At 37.7% G+C, this 19,054-nt stretch overlaps 1 protein-coding gene across 1 annotated transcript; it reads left to right on the top strand.

The window, feature by feature from the left end:
- The first annotated feature begins 970 nt into the window (after positions 1 to 970).
- Positions 971 to 16,983, top strand: LOC113079452 (CD209 antigen-like protein C). Its single transcript, XM_026251722.1, has 5 exons — positions 971 to 1,410; positions 1,881 to 2,159; positions 5,229 to 5,356; positions 16,230 to 16,336; positions 16,445 to 16,983. The coding sequence occupies exons 1-5, from the start codon at positions 1,263 to 1,265 to the stop codon at positions 16,575 to 16,577; spliced, it is 795 nt and encodes a 264-aa protein (XP_026107507.1). The 5' UTR covers positions 971 to 1,262; the 3' UTR covers positions 16,578 to 16,983.
- The last annotated feature ends 2,071 nt before the right edge of the window (positions 16,984 to 19,054 follow it).

Genomic DNA, 19,054 nt, shown 5'->3' on the forward strand with positions numbered 1-19,054 from the left:
TTTATAACGGTGTATATAATGCGCTGAACACAAAGTGAAGTTTCCTGCCCCCAGCACGTATCTCAGATCAGTGTTCGTTGCTAGGCAACATAGATGCGCGAGCACACAGAAGTAGACGGAACATTCTCGGTCACTGTACGTTCGTTACTAGGTAACCAACAACATCACGCAAACACACGTCGTGATGGAGAGGGTCAGTCAGAAGAAAGCTTGTCTAGAACATTTAACATATAGCCCATCGTACACATTATTATTGATGCAGCATAAACTCTGCCACTACTTTGCAGCCAGACCAGAATCTTTGGCTCAGTTTAACTAGCTAAAGTTATCTGAAACTAAGGGAAATGTTAGTGGGTATGAGAAGGAATGAAGATGTATCTCTTCATTTTATTTTAAATGATATATTATACTGTATTAGTAGTTTCTAGTTACATTAAGACTACATGTATTAAAGCAAAGCTCTAGGTAATATTTTATATCCTGTCAAAATATACATTGATTAATCATTGCATTTGTATTGTTGTAACACTTACAACACAAAACACATTTCATAAACTGGAGTGTGTACTCGTGTACATACACAAACACACACACACACCTTAATATGGTAATATGTCCATTTGTTCCCAATTTCCCACCACACAATGAATCATTATACCATTTCGTCTAGACACATTCAAAATGCAAAAATATTAGTTTTTCCAAACTATTTAGAGCAATATTATATTTTTGTAATTTTTGTATATGTGTAATTTTGAAATATAACGTTAAAGTTAGTATAGTTAGCAATTAATATAATTAACTATAGTTGTAAATTCAATTTGTGCTGGTAAATTATGAACAATGAGTCATATTGGGGGCGGGGCTCCATTAAGCTCCTCCCCTAACTTCATGTGATCTCACTCTAAGCTTTTGAAAAAACTTGAGAAACCCTGATTTGCCAAAAAAACACTTCCTTTCTGCATAAATACTGGTCACACAAACAGATGAGGAACACAACACAGTCCACTACAGCGAGAGAAACTAGTGTTAGTTTACTGAATGTGGAAATGAAAATATAGAAAAGGGTAAAACTCAGAGAAGAAGATAGTTGATGTCTAAAAATATGTGAACGTCGTACGAGGTAAAGTCAGAACAGATATCAAAGATTCAACGTCACGAGAATACAATCATATAGCACGGATAAAGATTCAACAAGAGACTCAGAAGACCGAACAGAAAGGATTGTTGATATCTACGTCAGTGCAGAGGCTGTAAGAGACATGAAACATAAGAAAGAGACAGAAGACTTCAACACAGAAGAACCCCGAACACCTCGACACACAGAAGACTTCAACACAGAAGAACCCCGAACACCTCGACACACAGAAGACTTCAACACAGAAGAACCCCGAACACCTCGACACACAGGTAACTGAGATTAAAGGACATTTTCTGATCATTCACTCTCTTCCAGGTCCTCCAGTATGATCTGACATGCTCCAGTTGTTGATGGTGGTTAATGCTTTATTTTTTTCTGAAAGTGACTGATCGTTTTGCTAGAGAAGACACTTATTTATCAACCAGGGTCATGAAGATTAATTTAAAGCTTCCTAAATATGGATTTTTGAACTTTAGAAAAGGTTTATTTTGAGACCTGTTCACGTTTTTCTCAAAAACCAAAAATGTATCACATACAGTGAAACTGGGATGAGTAAATAATCAGGAAACCATTTTTGAGTGAACTGTTCCTCTGCATTTACTCACAAACACAAGAACAAAAACCACACTAATAAACGTCTGACAAGCGTTAAAGTTAGTCTACAGTTCACATGTTTCAGAAGATGTGAGTCGTATGATATGAGGAAGTGAAGAGATAACATCATATATATCCTCTTCAGGAAGTGATGGTGTGATGATCAGAAGCTCCAGAGCAGCTGCAGTAGTGTTTGTGCTGCTGTGTGTTCTTCTGCTGACTGCACGCATTATACTGTGTGCCACCTTCACCCAAGAGAGACAACAGCTGAAGACTAAGATCACCAACCTCACTCAAGAGAGACAACAGCTGCTGACTAAGATCACCAACCTCACAGAAGAGAGAGACCAGCTGAAGATCATCAACCTCACAGAAGAGAGAGACCAGCTGAAATCAGAAATAAATGATCTTCAGAAGTTTGTGGGTTAGTTTCTTCAGTCTTAACTTGATCTAAAGCAGACTCAGATTTTAAAGCAGACTGTCCTGGATCTGTTGTGTAGCTAATGCTTGTAATTGACCTTTCTTTAGCTCTTTATGTTTATAATGATTAATGATAGAGATGTCAGCAGAGTATAAATAATTATTTAAGACATCTTAAAGTGGCTTTATAAGTCAGTATTCATTTAATTGAACATAAGCATTGTTTCTTTACAGTTTTTCTTGATTGCTAACACAATTCATAAAACAAGTGTCACCATTTTCTCACAACTATAAGCACAATCTCAAAACTACACACCAACTTGTTCAAACTACCAAGTTAAAATCAGATATTTACGGTTTTCTTCAATTGTTTAAAGCACCATTTTGAAAACAGGGCTCGGTTTTTCAAACCCCTTCACACAATTAGCACAACACTACACCAAAGTAGCACAACACTTCTATACATTGTCTTATAAAAACCTTATTTTGTTGTCACAAACACAACCATCATATGGTCTGACTCTGTTTGAATCAGTTAAACACTCCTGTGCTCAACCTAAAACACTTTTAGCACTTAACACAAAGTGTAAAAATAAATTCACCAACACCACATGACACCAATTGTGCAGACTGATGGAAATATTAATCTATTTTCATGTACTCAAGTCAGTCAATACTGAACATTTCAACAAAACATTTTCCAGTTTTCATGTATTACAGTATTACTGAACATACCATTGTACTCTACGCTTACAGTAATACTGTAACATTACATATCCAGTTCAGTACTGAAAAAAGAAAAACCCTAAAAACTCTCCACCTAGCTGGATCTGGCCACAGGGCCTCGTCAACATCACAGGCTATATTTTCATTTGCAAGGCAACGTGGGAAGAATCTTTTCGAGTGACGAATCCACCCTTGTATGGATGCTGGTTCAATTTGATCACATAGCTTGGAGGAAGCATGTGATAGCAATGATTTGCATCTGGTCCCTTTGGTTTGCTGCTGTGATGATATTGTGTAATCCGTCTAAAAATGTAAGAATGAGTTCAGTGTTGTAAGGACCCAAGTTGGCACGGCGGTGGAGGACCCCATTCTGTGTAATGGCAGCACAAAGGGTAATGTTACCCCCACGTTGCCCTGGTACATTGACAATAGCCCCGTGACCGATGATGTTTCTTCCCCTTCTTCGTACTGTTGTCCGGTTAAATCCAGCCTCAATGTAAATAAACTCATGCGGGACTTCCTCCGCATCCATTTGCAAAACTCTCTGAAATACAGCAAAAGATCACATTGTGTAGATCAGTATACTGTAGGTCTGCTATACAGTAAAATAACATGTACAGTAAAAGGTTATGTGTGCAGTACACAATACTACAGTCAGTGAACAAAACGTACCACCAGAGATTCACGCCGCAGGACTTTCACCTGAATTTCTTTCAAATGGCACTTTATACAGTTGTTTCATCAGAACTTGATGTTTTTTAAGGATACGGGCTATTGTTGACAGAGACCTGTTGGATATTATTGCAAATTAGGTGATCATTGACGATATGGGCTTGAATTTCTCGAAGACTGATTTATGATCTCTCTCTCTTGCTTACTGTAAGATGATACAAACAGGAATATATACAGTACCAAAATATAGAGTACATATACAGTAGTGTTGATATAGTACATGCAGTAAGCAATGGATTCTGTTGACTGAAGAGAAGTTTCTCACCTGTGCTCTTGAGGAAATGTCTGAACTATTGATGCCACCGTGTACCTGCTTAGGTTAGGCTGTACTCTCAATCCAGCCTCCCTCAGTGTTAGTCCGTGGTTTATTACATGGTCCACAATGGTACGAATTTTGTTACACAGATTTGGTTGTCTTCTTTGTGCATGTCCTACCCCTCCTCCAGGTCTTCCTCTCCCTCTCCCTCTTCCTGGTACTCTCTGGATTCCCCCTCTCATCCGCACTCTCTCTCTTCCTCTGACACCATCCAGTGCTTTAACCTGATGTGTGCACACCTGGTGCCTGTGTTTAACCATTTGGTTCATGGGTGTGTTCATTTGAAAGCCTTTGCTTTGAAATTGCAAGGAAATTACATCATGATAAATTTCTGTGTCAAATGCATAGAAGTGTGTTTAGTGTTTTGCAAATCACTGTGTGTAATGTTTTGTAAAAAGTGTGAAGCTGACAGTGTGCTTACAGTTGTGCAAATCTAGGCCGGTGTTTTGCTCCTTGAGTGTAAGGTTTTGCTAATTGTGGGTTAGTGTGTAAGCAATTGAACAAAACTGTAAGTCCAAAACATTATCTTTTGTGATAATCAGTCGTTGGCCTCAGATGAGACACAAACCTGTCAAATACACAGACTGCTTCAGTGTCTAGAGAGCACTAATGAGATCAGTTTAAAACACTGTTACAGAAACCTCCCTTTGAGAAACAGGTTTCCTTCTGAAAGTCATTGTCTGTTACAGTATACAACATAAACAGAGTGAACAGATACAGTGAAATTAAGAGATAAACTGTAAAGAGCAGTAGATTAAAAGCACTCACAACTATAAAAAAATATACACTACTAGTACAAGTAATATAAATAACCTTTTTAATTTGGTTTAGTTTCAAGCCCTAGTAAAAAAAAAAAATTTATTATAACATTTATATTTCAGCTTTATTTGTAGTGCTACTTGTGCACAGTGCACATCTCTCAATATTAATCCTACAGTGTGTTTAAATGTCACTGTTGATGAGGATTGTATGATCTCTGAATAATATTTGATGTCTTTAAATGCAAGATATTTCAAGTTTAGCTGAAGTATAATTGCTATAGTCCCACTTTAACACAATCAAATAAACTTCAGTGTATCTTTAGTTGAACTTCAGCACTAGTTCTGCACAATTCAAATGAATAAAGTACAAAGTTAGTTGTTCCAGTTTAGCAGACTTTAAGTTACAATTGCAGTGTATTTTTATTAAGTAAATAACTATATAAACGTATTTGTAGTATACTTATTATGAAATAAATGTATTTCAAATGCATTTTAGTTCATTTATATTTCACTAGGGATGTCTTATCTGTGTTTATAGATGGATTGAAGTGTCATCAATCAACTCTTTACTTCTTTTCCTCTGAGAAGAAGAACTGGAATGAGAGCAGAAGATACTGTAGAGAGAGAGGAACAGATCTGATCATCATCAACAACACAGAGGAACAAGTGAGTGTGTGTGTGTGTGTGTGAGAGAAAGAGAGAGAGAGGGAGAGAGTATGTGTGTGTGTGCGTGTGTGAGATTTAACCCATACTTTTATTATAACAATACCAAAAAAAAAACATCAAACCATTATCACACAACCATTTAACACATCAAAAAACTAAAAATTAAATCCCCCTCAAACACAGTACAAAAAACCTCATTAAAACACCACTGCAATAAAAAAGTTTCCAAATCCTGCATCTCTTTATAATATTTAAACTCAACCGAGATCCTTGACCTAATAAATGCCTTAAACAACAGTTCACCATCTTGGCCATGTATATTATTAATCCTGTTTCTTCTTGAAATATACATGGCCATTTTTGCCTGGCCAACCATAAAGTTAATCAACTGCCATTTAAATCTTTGATTGCGGTTGTATCCTGCCCCATAAATGAAAGCCTTAGGGGTGAAAGTTTCCTTAAAACCTATAAACAATTGTTTTAATAGTGCAAAAAGGGATTTTAGCCTACTACATTCGAGAAAACAATGAAAAATTGTTTCTCTTAACCCACAAAAAACACAACCTTCTTTGATATTAGAGTTAATAACTGAGACAAACGCATTGACAGCAACAGCCCCTTTCAGGATTCTCCACTGTAGATCTCCTGATTTTTTCATCAATGGTGGTTTATATAAAACCCTCCAAAATGGTTTGACTTCATTTCCAATCTCAAATTTCTCTCTCCAGACATTATCACTTTTCTCACACAATGTGGACTTGTACATTATTTTAACATAACATTTGTAAATCACTTTTCCACTTATTTCTTCTAACAATAGATTCTGAAGTCCATTCAAATTTAACAAAGTACCAGACATGTCTTTTAAATCGGGTGTAATCCAGTGCTTGGGAAAAGGATCTCTCAAAACTTTTAAGCAATGTCAATTCCTCTGCTGTCAGCTTATTCCTCCATAATTCCAAGATTGTTGAGGTTTGTCTCATTGATTTTTGTCCCAGTAAAGATGCCACAGCCACAATGTCCTTCAATTCAGATCCAGCCACTTTATTCATGTGACCAAGCTTTACAGTTTGAGTGTCACACAATCTCTGAAATAGATCTGGCACTTGATCTGTAATGGTCAAACGAGCCCCCTTAACTAGCGGCTCCTCTAACAACCAGAACAGAGAAGTAGCATTTTCTGGTCTTTTAATAATGAAAGATCCCCACACTTTAAACAGTCCTTGATAGAATGAAGATAGCCGACTCAATTGTAGCTTTTTGGTATCGGTGAGGAACAAAGCAGTATCTAATCCAAGTCCATCCACTCTGTGAAGAATGTTTTACACAACTTCTCTCCATATCACATCCACAGAGCCTGTTAAAAACTTCTGAATGAACTGGAACTGGAATGTTGCATATCTGCTTGACAGAGACACCAAACCTTGTCCTCCCTCCTCCACTGGCAAAAAAAGCACACTTTGAGGGACCCAGTGCAGCCTGTCCCAAAAGAAGTCCACTAATATTGTTTGTAAACATGATAATAATCCTGTGGGAGGTTCCACACATGAGAGCTTATGCCACATATTTGAAGATATTAAATTGTTCAGTATTAGTACTCTCCCTCTAAAAGATAGTTGAGAGTGAATACATTTCCATTTCTTCAGTCTGCCCTCCATTTTTTCTATAATCCCATCCCAGTTTTTCTGCTGCACTGATTCATCTCCAAGATGCACACCTAAATACTTAAGCCCCCCCCTATTCCAATTCAACCCACCAGGTAAAATTGGTAAACCATTCTTCCATTTACCTTTTATCAGTGCATCACTCTTCTCCCAATTCACTCTTGCAGCAGAAATTACACCAAATTCACTAACAGTTGATGCCAAATTAATAACATCTTTATTTCCATTAATTAAGATCATGACATCATCTGCATAGGCAGATATTTGGTATTGAGGACTGTGATTCCTTAACTTAAAACCTTGAATACAAGAACGCAACTTGTTTAACATTGGTTCTATTGCCAAGGAATATAAAATTCCAGAAAGTGCACATCCCTGCCTTACACCTCTCCCAATTTTAAAAGGGGCACTCAAACCACCATTGATCTTCAGTACGCTCTCAATGTCTTTGTACAATACCTTAATCATTCCACTAAAATTAGACCCAGAACCAAAAGCATCAAGCGTATTCCAAAGATATTGATGCTCTATTCGATCAAAGGCTTTTTCTTGATCAATTGAAATAAAACCTATATCAAGATCAAGATAGCCAGAGACATCCAAAATATCTCTGATGAGACTAATGTTATCCATAATCGACCTTCCGGGTATACAATAGGTCTGGTCAGAATGAACCACTTGCCCCATCACATATTTTAATCTATTAGCCAAATTCTTAGAAAAAAATCTTTAAGTCTGTAGAAAGTAAACTTACAGGTCGCCAATTCTTAATTTCCTGCAAATCACCTTTCTTTGGCAGTAAAGTGACCACCGCCCTCCTACAACTTAGAGGGAGTGAACCCACAGCTAAACTTTCATTTAAAACATCCAAGAGGTCTTCGCCCATCACTCCCCAAAAGGCCTTATAAAACTCAACGGAGAGGCCATCAATACCTGGTGCTTTACCAGTCTTCATATCTTTCAAAGCATTTAAAAGCTCCTGCTCCGTGAGAGGCTTCTCAAGTTTACCTACAGAGTCCTGAGTAATTTTTTTTGAGCCATCATAAAACTTAGCAGATAATTCCTCATTCTCTTTATATTCACTACTATATAACTCAGCATAGAATTGTACAGCCCTTTTCCTGATACTTGTGGGTTCTTTCAATTCCTGCCCATTTTCTGTTCGAATAGAGTGAATAAATCGACTCTGCCCATTCTTCCGTTCTAGGCCAAAAAAAAAACCTTGATGGGGCATCCATTTGTGTGAGCATCTGATACCGTGATCTAACCAGAGCCCCTTGTGTCTTTATACCCAGGAGGTCTGTAAGAGAAGACTTCTTACATTTAAGAGCATCAAGACATTTCTCCAGTAATTTCAACCAACTTTTGTAAGTCAGTAATCTCAGATTCAAGTTTTCTCATTGAGTGCATAATATCCCTAGAGACATTGAAAGCGTACTGCTGACATAATGCCTTAATTTCCACCTTCCCACAATCCCACCACTGTCTTAAATCAATAAAACTATTTTTCCTACTTTTAAATATTTCCCAAAAATTACAAAACACACTCCTAAAATTCATATCACCCAACAAAGATGTATTAAAATGCCAGTAAGCACTCTTAATTTTAACATTTGCTATAAATACTTCACATAACACCAAACAATGATCCGTAAAACCATCTGGCACAATTAAACACTTTTTAACAACATTAAAATGATATCGAAAACAATAAAACCTATCAAGCCTGGCCACTGAAATACCATTATCTCTGGAGTGTGACCATGTATACTGCTTATTGTTATTATTCAGTTCCCTCCACACATCACACAAACTGTGGGTTTCAATCAATTCACGCATTACACGACTTGAAACAGTACGAGGTTCCAAATGGTTCCTATCAAGAGCATCATTTTCCGTACAGTTAAAATCCCCTCCCAAAAAAAGATAATCATCTTGATTACAACTTTGTAAAAAAAACACTGACCTCTTTAAGGAAGGCACTTCTTTCAGTACTATTTGTAGGAGCATATAGATTTAGAAAAACAAAATTAAATTTTTCAAATTTTGCTTGTAAAACTAATAACCTACCAGATACCATTTTCTTTATTTCACATGAAATTGGCAAAAACCTCTTTGCAAAAAGAATGGCCACTCCGCCTTTTATGGAGCTCAAATGTGAGAGGTACACTGTCCCTTTCCCATTCTTTCTGCCAATAAATTTCATTCAAGCGATCACTGTGTGTTTCCTGTATAAAAGTTACATCAATATTCTTCTGGGTAATTAGTTCAAATAATAGTGCTCTTTTTTTAATATGTCTTGCACCATTCAAATTAAGGGTACCCACTTTTATTGTACTCATTAGATTACATAGTTTTAAACAACATATTAAAGCACACAGTAACTTAAGAATAAAAAACCTATGTAGTTTCAAATACATCTTCATTCTTTAATTCCAACTTCACTTTAGAGACAAATTTCTTCAATCTATATATCTCCTGTACTGTAATTGTTCTTCTCCTTCCCCCCTCATCAACATCACAACTGATTCAATGAATGTTTTCCGGTCTTGAAAATAATGTACAACCTGGACATTCTTCGTATTCTTTGTCTTTTGTAAGAAATTTCTCACTTTTGCAAAAGTATAACTTTGCTGGACCTTCTCATTGTTATCATCAACAGCTTCACTATCAGAATCGTCCACTGCACTATTTTCAGTCTCATCACTCTTTCCAACTTGTTTATCCGTCACCATTTCATCGCTTTTTTTTCTCGGGGATTTCCTAGCACGTTTTCTCTTACTAGAGGGTGTTTTAAACAAAGCCTCATCCTTTTCAAACTCAGTATTTTTATTCTCCTCAGCCAAGATACATTCAGCTACAGCTATAACAGTCTCAGTGGTCACATTTGTTTCACTTTCATCCTCATTTTCTATATCTCCTACAACAACATCCATGTCTTCAACCCCGCTAACATCAACACTCTTACTGTTTTCACCATCTTCACGCTGCTTTCGCACATTCATCGTAGCATCATCAACGCTAGTCTGCACCACTTTGCTACTACCGGCATTTTCATTTACCAACACAGCAGCCTCCGCTCCCTCAATCCTCGCAGGGCACACTCGCTTGGTGTGACCTTCCATTCCGCAGGTAAAGCACTTCATTGTATCGGAAGACGCAAAAATGACAATCAAAACCGTCAATCCGAAATTTGAATGCCATATTCATTTCATCCTCGGCTTTGTTTAAAATCATATACACTTACCGTCTAAAACAAACAACATGTTTGAGCAATGGAGACTTACAACCGAGCGGTATTTTTTTCATTTGCGACATGATTTTGCCATGCCGAGACAACTCTGCTACTAGCACCTCATCCTTAATAAAAGGTGGAACATTGGAGAGGATTATTCTTTTCGCTGGTTGTATTAACGGTACAACAGAAACCAGTGTATCTTGGATCATAACTCCACTTTGCACAACACTATTCACCTTCTCTATAACGTCCAAAAAAATAACCACAGCGCCATTTGTTCGGGACCCAGACACAATGCTATCATAACCAACAGCCTTCTCAACAGCCAAGGCACAATCTTCAACCGAACAATTAAAAGCGGGCACAACTTTAATGCCATGCCTGCGTGAAAGTTGGTCGAAACTTTGACCGAGCGCCGCCGGCATCGCCATAGTCACCTGGCAAACGCCGGCCTACGGCGTCCTCTCCCTTTACACTTCACACAATAAATACTCCTCTACTAACTAAATCAAAACTTTAAGACAACGAACACCAAGACACTTGTGAACAAACAGTGTGAGAAAAGCAGGAAAAAAGAGAAAAAAGTTCACCCTCACCACAGCGTTCTCTCACCCACACGCACCTCGCAACACTCACTCTGCGCATGTGCACGAAACGAGAGAGAGAGAGAGAGAGAAGAGAGAGAGAGAATGTGTGTGTGTGAGTGTGTGTGTGAGAGAGAGAGAGAGAGTGTGTGTGTGTGAGAGAGAGGGAGAGAGAATGTGTGTGTGTGTGAGAGAGAGAGAGAGTGTGTGTGTGAGAGAGGGATAGAGTGTGTGTGTGTGTGTGTGTGTGTGTGTGTGTGTGTGTGAGAGAGAGAGAGGCTTAAAACATATTTATTTGAACATTAATTATTTTCATTCCAATACTTCATCCAAAATTCTACAAACCAATAAATAATTTAAAATACAAAAAAAAAAAAACAATCAATACAGATTACAGCCCTTTCATTACGTCTTTAAAACCAACATTTCATCCTCCCCGACCTCACACAGAAAACTCCCCACTGACCACATTGCAGAAGAGTTTAAAATATTATTAACTAATTTGAAGTAAGCAAACTCAATTTTAATACGAGCAGCCACCATCCCCTTCAGAACTCTCTCTGCATCAACTGAACCAGTTCCTAAGATCCTATTCTTCCGAGTCCTCCAAATTGCCATCTTGGCTGTTCCCAAAATGTAGTTTAACAAAACCACTTTTCTTCGATCACAGACTTTGTACTTTGGGCCACTAATAAAAACTTTATAGGAAAATTCCTCTCCCACACTTTCAAAACAAATCTCTAAAAAATAAAAAAGGCCTCTTAATCTATCACACTAGATAAACAAATGTTCAACCGTTTCTTCAGTTCCGCAAAAAAGGCATTCCCTCCCTACTTCTGGATTCAGGTGCGCCACGTGTCTGTTCGTAGCTATTATACCATACATCAGTCTCCACTGTAAATCTGCTGTACGTTTCTCAATAGGAGGATTATACAGAGATCTCCAGCATCCTCTGAAGTCTGACCCAAACACTTCTGTCCACCTCCATGTTTTAACTCTTCTTAAAACAGTTTGATGAGACACTTTAACACACACAATGTATAATGCCTTTTTGCCAATGTCTTGAAATAATCCCAACTCTGGAGTTTTAAAGGACACAAAAGTATCTTCATTATCCGGACTCTCCTGTGCAGCAGAGACCCGAATTGCTGAAAAACTATAGCTCCTTCCTTGCGAAGGCGTTCCCAATGATTCTCGACAGGCTCTAGGCAGTGCTGAGCGTACTTCCTTCAACATCTGATCAAAGAGGCATAAAGAACGTATTCCTGTCTTGCGCTGAATTGAAGCTGCTGTCCTCCACCCACTGTCGTCCCTTAGATGTTCGATCTTCGTACATCCCGCTTTGACCATACAGTTCCTCACTCTGCTTGAAGACAAAATGTTTGTTTGTATCAAAGAATTATGAAACAGTGGTTCACCCATAATCCAGTCCTGTGGTCGCAAAATCTCTCTGGTCACAGAAAAAGTCATGTTCCACACTTTTAGCATGGATTGGTAGAATGAAGTAAAATGATTCAAATCCAGCTCATTAACTTTCAGTAAAAACAGCTGCTTGTCATATCCCAGGTTTGATGCTCTTCTCAACAGAGCTCATGCCACATTTGTCCACCCCACGTCCTCCTCGTACAACAGTCTCTTCGCTGCTTGTAATCGAAAGGTGTGGATCCTGCTCCTTATGTCGATCAGACTTTGTCCCCCCTCTTGAGTTGGAAGGTACAGAGCTGGTGCAGGAATCCAATGCTGTCCTGACCAAAAGAACTCCACCAATTTTCTCTGAATGCTTTTAATAATGTCATCTGGTGGCTCTAAAACATTGAGTCTGTGCCATAACATGGAGGCGGCCAGGTTATTTGTAACCAACACTCTGATTTACCATATAAATCAGCATAAAAATCCATTGCCATTTTCCTCATTTCTGTTGGGTTTGAGGTTAATGTTCCATTTTCCTTGCGCAGGCTTTTGTTGTGCAGTTTTTCGCTCTAGATTAAAAAAGTAAGAAGTGGGAGAGTCCATGTCTTTGATGGAAGAAATTCTTGCTCTAATTAAGGCGCCCTTTACTCTTTCCTCTAAGATAGCTCTTAATTCAAGTTTCCTATTCCTTAAATCGTTAGATACACCCAAAACATTTACATCCATCACATTTTCTATTCCAATTATTTCTTTCTTTTTAATACACACAGTAGTATTGTAGGAAAAATGTTGACAAAAAACCTTTATCTGTGTTTTCCCCACCTCCAACCATTGTGTCATTGTTTCAAAATTACCTTTGTTCAACTTCCACAATTTCCAAAAATCACCAAATTTTTCAGAAAAAGACCTGTCCTGCGGCAGTTTTGTATTGAAGTGCCAATAATACCTGGGCCGTTCTAAAGTAGTGATGTTAAAATCTATGGTTGCAATATGATGATCTGAAAAACCGTTAGGGGAAATATTAGCATGAGATACTCTATTCATAGTTGTTTTACTAATATATATTCTATCTAATCTTGCTCCAGTTACATTGGAGTCTAATATTTTAACCCATGTATACTGTTTTACTTTCTTATTCATATTCCTCCACACATCCATCAACTCAAACTCTTTAATGATATTCTGGAGAGCATTACTAGACAGTGGATGAGACAGTTCCAATCCCCACCCATTATTATGCAGGAATCATTATCACATTTTCTTAATGCACTCTGCAACTTCTTAAACAATTCCACACGATCTGATCCATTGTTTGGAGCATAAACATTTATAAAAATACATTTTAAATCATTTATTTCTCCAGCAACCATTAAAACTCTACCCTTTTCTATTTCTTCAGTTACAAAAATTTTAAAATTCAAATTCTTTGAAAAAAGAATAGCTACTCCAGCACTCAGATTTGATCCATGACTGAAGACGCTCTTCCCCTCCACCATCTACACCACTCTACTTCATTTTGACAATCTGTACGTGTTTCTTGCAAAAAAGAAACCTTTACATTCTTAATTTTAATTAATTCAGCAATCAAAGCTCTCTTGCTCTTGTCTCTCCCTCCGTTAATATTTAAAGAGGCTACCCTTATCATCTCCATAGAAAATATAAAGATATAGAAAAGAGAGACAGAAAGAAATAAAGAATATAGTAAAGTCATCTTGAGTGATGTATAAACCATTGATTCAATTATTTGAATTTATGTTTTATAGGGGTTTTATCCCTTTGCAGTTTTGCAAGAAACTTTTTTAAACGAAATCTCTTTCTCTGACTGAGTTCATCTTCTCCAACCTTCCTCTGCCAATAACGAACAGAGGTCTCAAACCTCTTCAGATCAGAAAAATAATTCTGCACATCAATAGATTTTCCAAAGGTTTCATCCAAGAATTTATTTATTTCCTCTAGTGAATAAACCTGCTCACAGCTTTTTTGAGAAACATCTGACACGTCTGAAAAATCAGACAACACACCACCATCATCATCATCGTCATCATCATCATCCATTTCCTCAACCATTTCTGACTGCACCTTCTTAATCAAGGATACTATCTTTCCTCTTTCCAAACCGATTGTGTCATCCTCCGTCTGACCTGTATTCACTGAGTGTGAACTCTCCCCAGTATCACCTTGCTCAGACCCCTGTACCACAGCACTGCTCTCAACAGTCACATCAGTTACATCAGTTACAGCATTAACTTCCTTCATTTTCAACTGTTTTATCTTACTACCAGAATCTTCCTCTGTATCTTTTTCATTATTTGGGAAAGAATCTTTTATTATCAATCCTTCCTTCCAATTCGATTCCACGTTCTGATCCTCATTATTCACTGCTGCTTCATTTGGTACATTATTCTTTTGCACTTCATTTTCCTTCGTCTTGTCTGAAATATTGCTAGGGCCTGCTTCATTCTCAGACTCAACTCTATGAGGAAAGACAGCCGAACATGTCCAACAGTCCCGCACTCGTAACACCGCATCTCTCCCGTGCTCGCGTACATCATGTACGACTTGCCCTCAAACACACAGCGAAAGGAAATGTTGAGCGTCGGTTCATTTAAAAACATGTACACCTGCCGCCTAAACGACAACACATGTTTTAAAGCAGCATTTTTACAACCCAGTGGAACCGTTCTAATTCCACTAAGCTCTCGCTCAATATCTGCATCCGGAATAAAAGTCGGAACATTAGAAACCGCCACCTTCATTGTGATTGAAACTAACGGTTGAACAGGAACAAATGAGCCACTTACCGAAATCCCTCTCCATCAAAACATGAACCAGATTTTCTTCTTTCAGAAATATCACTATGGCCTTGGTTATCCTAGACGTCGAGATGATATTATCATGTCCCACGCGTTCTGCCACGTCCAGTAACACGTCTTCTACCGGCGCACCTGCCTGAGTCACACACCTGATCCCGTGCCGGAGCGACAGACCTGACGCCTGCACACTCGTGTGAGTGTGAGATGCCATCCTAACTCTGACACGCCACAACTCCCACGGAAAACAAACTCAGAGTTTTGTTTTGTTTTTTTTTCCTTTTTTTTCTTTTTAAATTTAAAAAATTGAATACGAAAAAATAAAAAGCAAGAAACGGTGAAAGTTTTTTTTTTTTTTAGACAATTTCCTCTCACCTAGATCACCCTCCCATGCAATCCCTTCCCACTTCCCAGCATGCACCAGAGAGAGAGAGAGAGAGAGAGATAATGTGTGTGTGTGTGAGAGAGAGAGAGTGTGTGTGTGTGTGTGTGAGAGAGAGAGAGAGAGAGTGAGAGAGAGTGTGTGTGTGTGTGTGAGAGAGAGAGAGACAGAGAATGTGTGTGTGTGTGTGAGAGAGAGAGAGCGTGAGAGTGTGTGTGTGTGTGATCGTGTGTGTGAGAGAGAGAGAGAGAGAGATAATGTGTGTGTGTGTGAGAGAGAGAGAGTGTGTGTGTGTGTGTGAGAGAGAGAGAGAGAGAGTGAGAGAGAGTGTGTGTGTGTGTGAGAGAGAGACAGAGAATGTGTGTGTGTGTGTGAGAGAGAGAGAGCGTGAGAGTGTGTGTGTGTGTGATCGTGTGTGTGAGAGAGAGAGAGAGAGAGATAATGTGTGTGTGTGTGAGAGAGAGAGAGTGTGTGTGTGTGTGTGAGAGAGAGAGAGAGAGAGTGAGAGAGAGTGTGTGTGTGTGTGAGAGAGAGACAGAGAATGTGTGTGTGTGTGTGAGAGAGAGAGAGCGTGAGAGTGTGTGTGTGTGTGATCGTGTGTGTGAGAGAGAGAGAGAGAGAGTGTGTGTGTCTCTGTGTGTGTGTGTGAGAGAGAGAGAGAAAATGTGTGTGTGTGTGTGTGTGTGTGAGTGAGTGATCGTGGTGTTTCATTTTTAAATTAAAGATAATGCTCTGAAATCAGTCTGTGCTCATGTTATAAATCATGTTATTGTTTCTCTTCTCAGGATTTTGTGAAGAATATTTGTGGTTCTGATCATTTCTGGATTGGTTTGACTGATATTGAAGAGGAGGGCAGATGGAAATGGGTTGATGGCAGCACACTGACCTCTGGGTGAGAAATGACTGAACTGAACTGATTATTATCAAATAAATGATTGTCTCAGTCAGTATCATATCACACAGAAAGCAGCTCTGATCTAACTCTGATCTGTTGATGCAGGTTCTGGGCGCGTGGAGAACCAAACAACTATCAGGGAAACGATGACTGTGCTAACACTCGTTCATCAGGATGGTATGATGCTCAATGTGATAGTAGTCTTAAATGGATCTGTGAGAAGAGTATCCTTAAATAAATGATACATTATAATAAAAATGTACATATATGCATTATGAACAAATAAATATGTCGGTAATTTACCTTTTTTTTAATGGCACATTAATTAGGTTATTCTGTAAAAACAAATAAAAAATAAATATAAAAAAAACATTGTAATATTAAAATGTTCATATAAAACTTTTTAAAATCATTTTGTTTAGAATTTTTAGATCTGAACTAAAATCTGAATGTGAAAAACAACAGTGATGTTTCTACAGACTGAAATAAAATCAGTAATACTCTGATATAATAGAAATATTCATAAAAACAGCATTGATCTAATATTGTTAACCAAAATGATCATGATTTTAGGAGTATTACTCAGTACATCAGTAAAGTTTGATGTGAAATGTGACTCTTGCAGCTTTTTTCTAATTACAGTATGACAATAAACATGATTTACTTGTTTTCAAAAACTGGTTTATTTCCTGAACCACCTGAAGATGAATATAAATGGAAAGTTGCATAAACAGCTTCTAATGTTTGACTGAGAATATGAACAATAGTCTGACTGTACAAATCAGGATATGATCTAACAAATATTCTTCTTTATAAACACTTTCTAGCATCAGTGTGATCGGTACATCACCAAATATAAGTCATTATCACTATATGAAACAATATACATGTTATTTATAACATCTTTATGACTGTTTGTTTTATGCTAGTGAAAGAAAAAATTGCTTACACAGCAAGCCCAGATTTTACCCCAAAATGACTGACAGTTCCTTTAAAGTCCAGCCTCATTAAAGTGAGTGAATAATGGACTGAAGGAAGAGCATCAGATGCAGTCGCTGCTAAAAACTGTTCATCCGTCTGAACTTCTGATGAAACGACCTGAAGCTCATCAAACATCGAAGGGTTTCAACACCAGATGAACAAGCCCCTGACGTCTTTACACACAAACAGACAAACTGTGCTAATGATTGTGTTTTCACATGTTTATTAATGGTCATTGTGTTTTTGAGGAATACCTGAGAGAAGGGAAGGAGTTATTGTGATATAATATATTCATTTGAACCTTGTTTACCACACCAAGCGTTGTTGAAGATCAAGTTCCTTTCTGCATAAATACTGACCACACAAACACAGATGAGGAGCACAAGTCCACTCCAGGAGAGAAACTAGTGTTCTTGATGACAACAAAACCAAAAGAAAATTACAACCTGCAAAATGCAGAGAGGAAATGGAAAAAGGGCTTTGCAAATATTGACGCAACTGTAACACTTGTCTAATTTTTTTATTCATTGTGTTTTAGTTGTCGTTTGACCTCAGTCTGTTTAGTTACTCATTCTGTTCACCTGTTATTTAGCTCATTATCTCATTAGTTTCAGTGTATTTATGACCTTCAGGTTTTGTGTAAGTCAGTCTGTGTGTGTGTGTGTGTGTGTGTGTGTGTGTGTGTGTGAAGGGGAGGATTTTCTGAAGGTATTTTTGAGTCAAAACGACTGAACACCTGTGACAGTGTGTTTGTAGTTGTAGAGAAAAGCCACACGTGTGTATCAGTAAGTTTGAAGTCAGAGAGAAATGTTTTAAGAGTTGTAAACCTGTAGACTTTTTGTTCTCTCCCACAAACAGAAACAACAGTTACACCTTCTCAAATTCTTCATTGCAGGTGCACAAATCCTATTCTACAGATCACAAATTAACAAACTCGTACGCTCACATTATTGATACAATTGCTATTTTTTAAAAACTATTTTAATGTACAAACATGGAGGTTTACACTTTTTTACATTGTAGCATTTATTTGATTTACTGAGAGAGACTTTTAGTAATTAAAGTTTGTGTGATAGAGATAAATCTATATCTGTCAGGTAGGACTCAGGACACAGGTGTAAAGGTGAATTCAGAACTGTGTTTATTTTTTATTATTATACCTTTATTTAACCAGGAGGTCCCATTGAGATTCAGAATCTCTTTTACAAGAGAGACCTGGCCAAGGTAGCAGCCAAATCACAACAAATGCATACATAACAAACACTAAAGTACATTTTAACAATAAAAGAAGTACAAAATATTAAAAATAAAAATATAAAACACAATGAGACTCTTAAGAAAAACAAGAACATGTCTCCATCACAACACTCTTTATAGTAGTTTTAAATTCATTTAAGGACATAAGGGTTTCTAACTTTAGCTCTTTTTGTAGATTATTCCACCCCCAAGGTGCTAAATAAGAAAAGGCAGTTTTTCCCAATTCGGTTATAACTCGTGGCACATTAAAAAGCAACCACTTTGAGGAGCGTAGCTGATAGGTACCAGAGCAAACAGAGAGGAGGTTACAGAGGTACAGTGGAAATTTGCCAAGTATAGCTTTATAAATAAAGATATACCAGTGCTGTTGTCTACGAATTTTAAGTGATGTCCAACCAACTAAATCATAAAGAATGCAGTGATGGGTAAGGGACTTTGTATTTGTTATGAATCGTAGTGATGCATGGTAAACTGAAT

Source organism: Carassius auratus, unplaced genomic scaffold, assembly GCF_003368295.1.
Source record: "Carassius auratus strain Wakin unplaced genomic scaffold, ASM336829v1 scaf_tig00028060, whole genome shotgun sequence".
NCBI lineage: Eukaryota > Metazoa > Chordata > Actinopteri > Cypriniformes > Cyprinidae > Carassius > Carassius auratus.

What these genes read in the sequence shown, in the direction of transcription:
- LOC113079452 (XM_026251722.1), top strand. Translation starts at nt 1,263, where the DNA reads ATGAAACATAAGAAAGAGACAGAAGACTTCAACACAGAAGAACCCCGA. An exon ending in TGATCTTCAGAAGTTTGTGG is followed by an intron (nt 2,160 to 5,228) that starts GTTAGTTTCTTC and finishes CTGTGTTTATAG; the next exon opens with ATGGATTGAAGTGTCATCAA. An exon ending in GGCAGCACACTGACCTCTGG is followed by an intron (nt 16,337 to 16,444) that starts GTGAGAAATGAC and finishes CTGTTGATGCAG; the next exon opens with GTTCTGGGCGCGTGGAGAAC.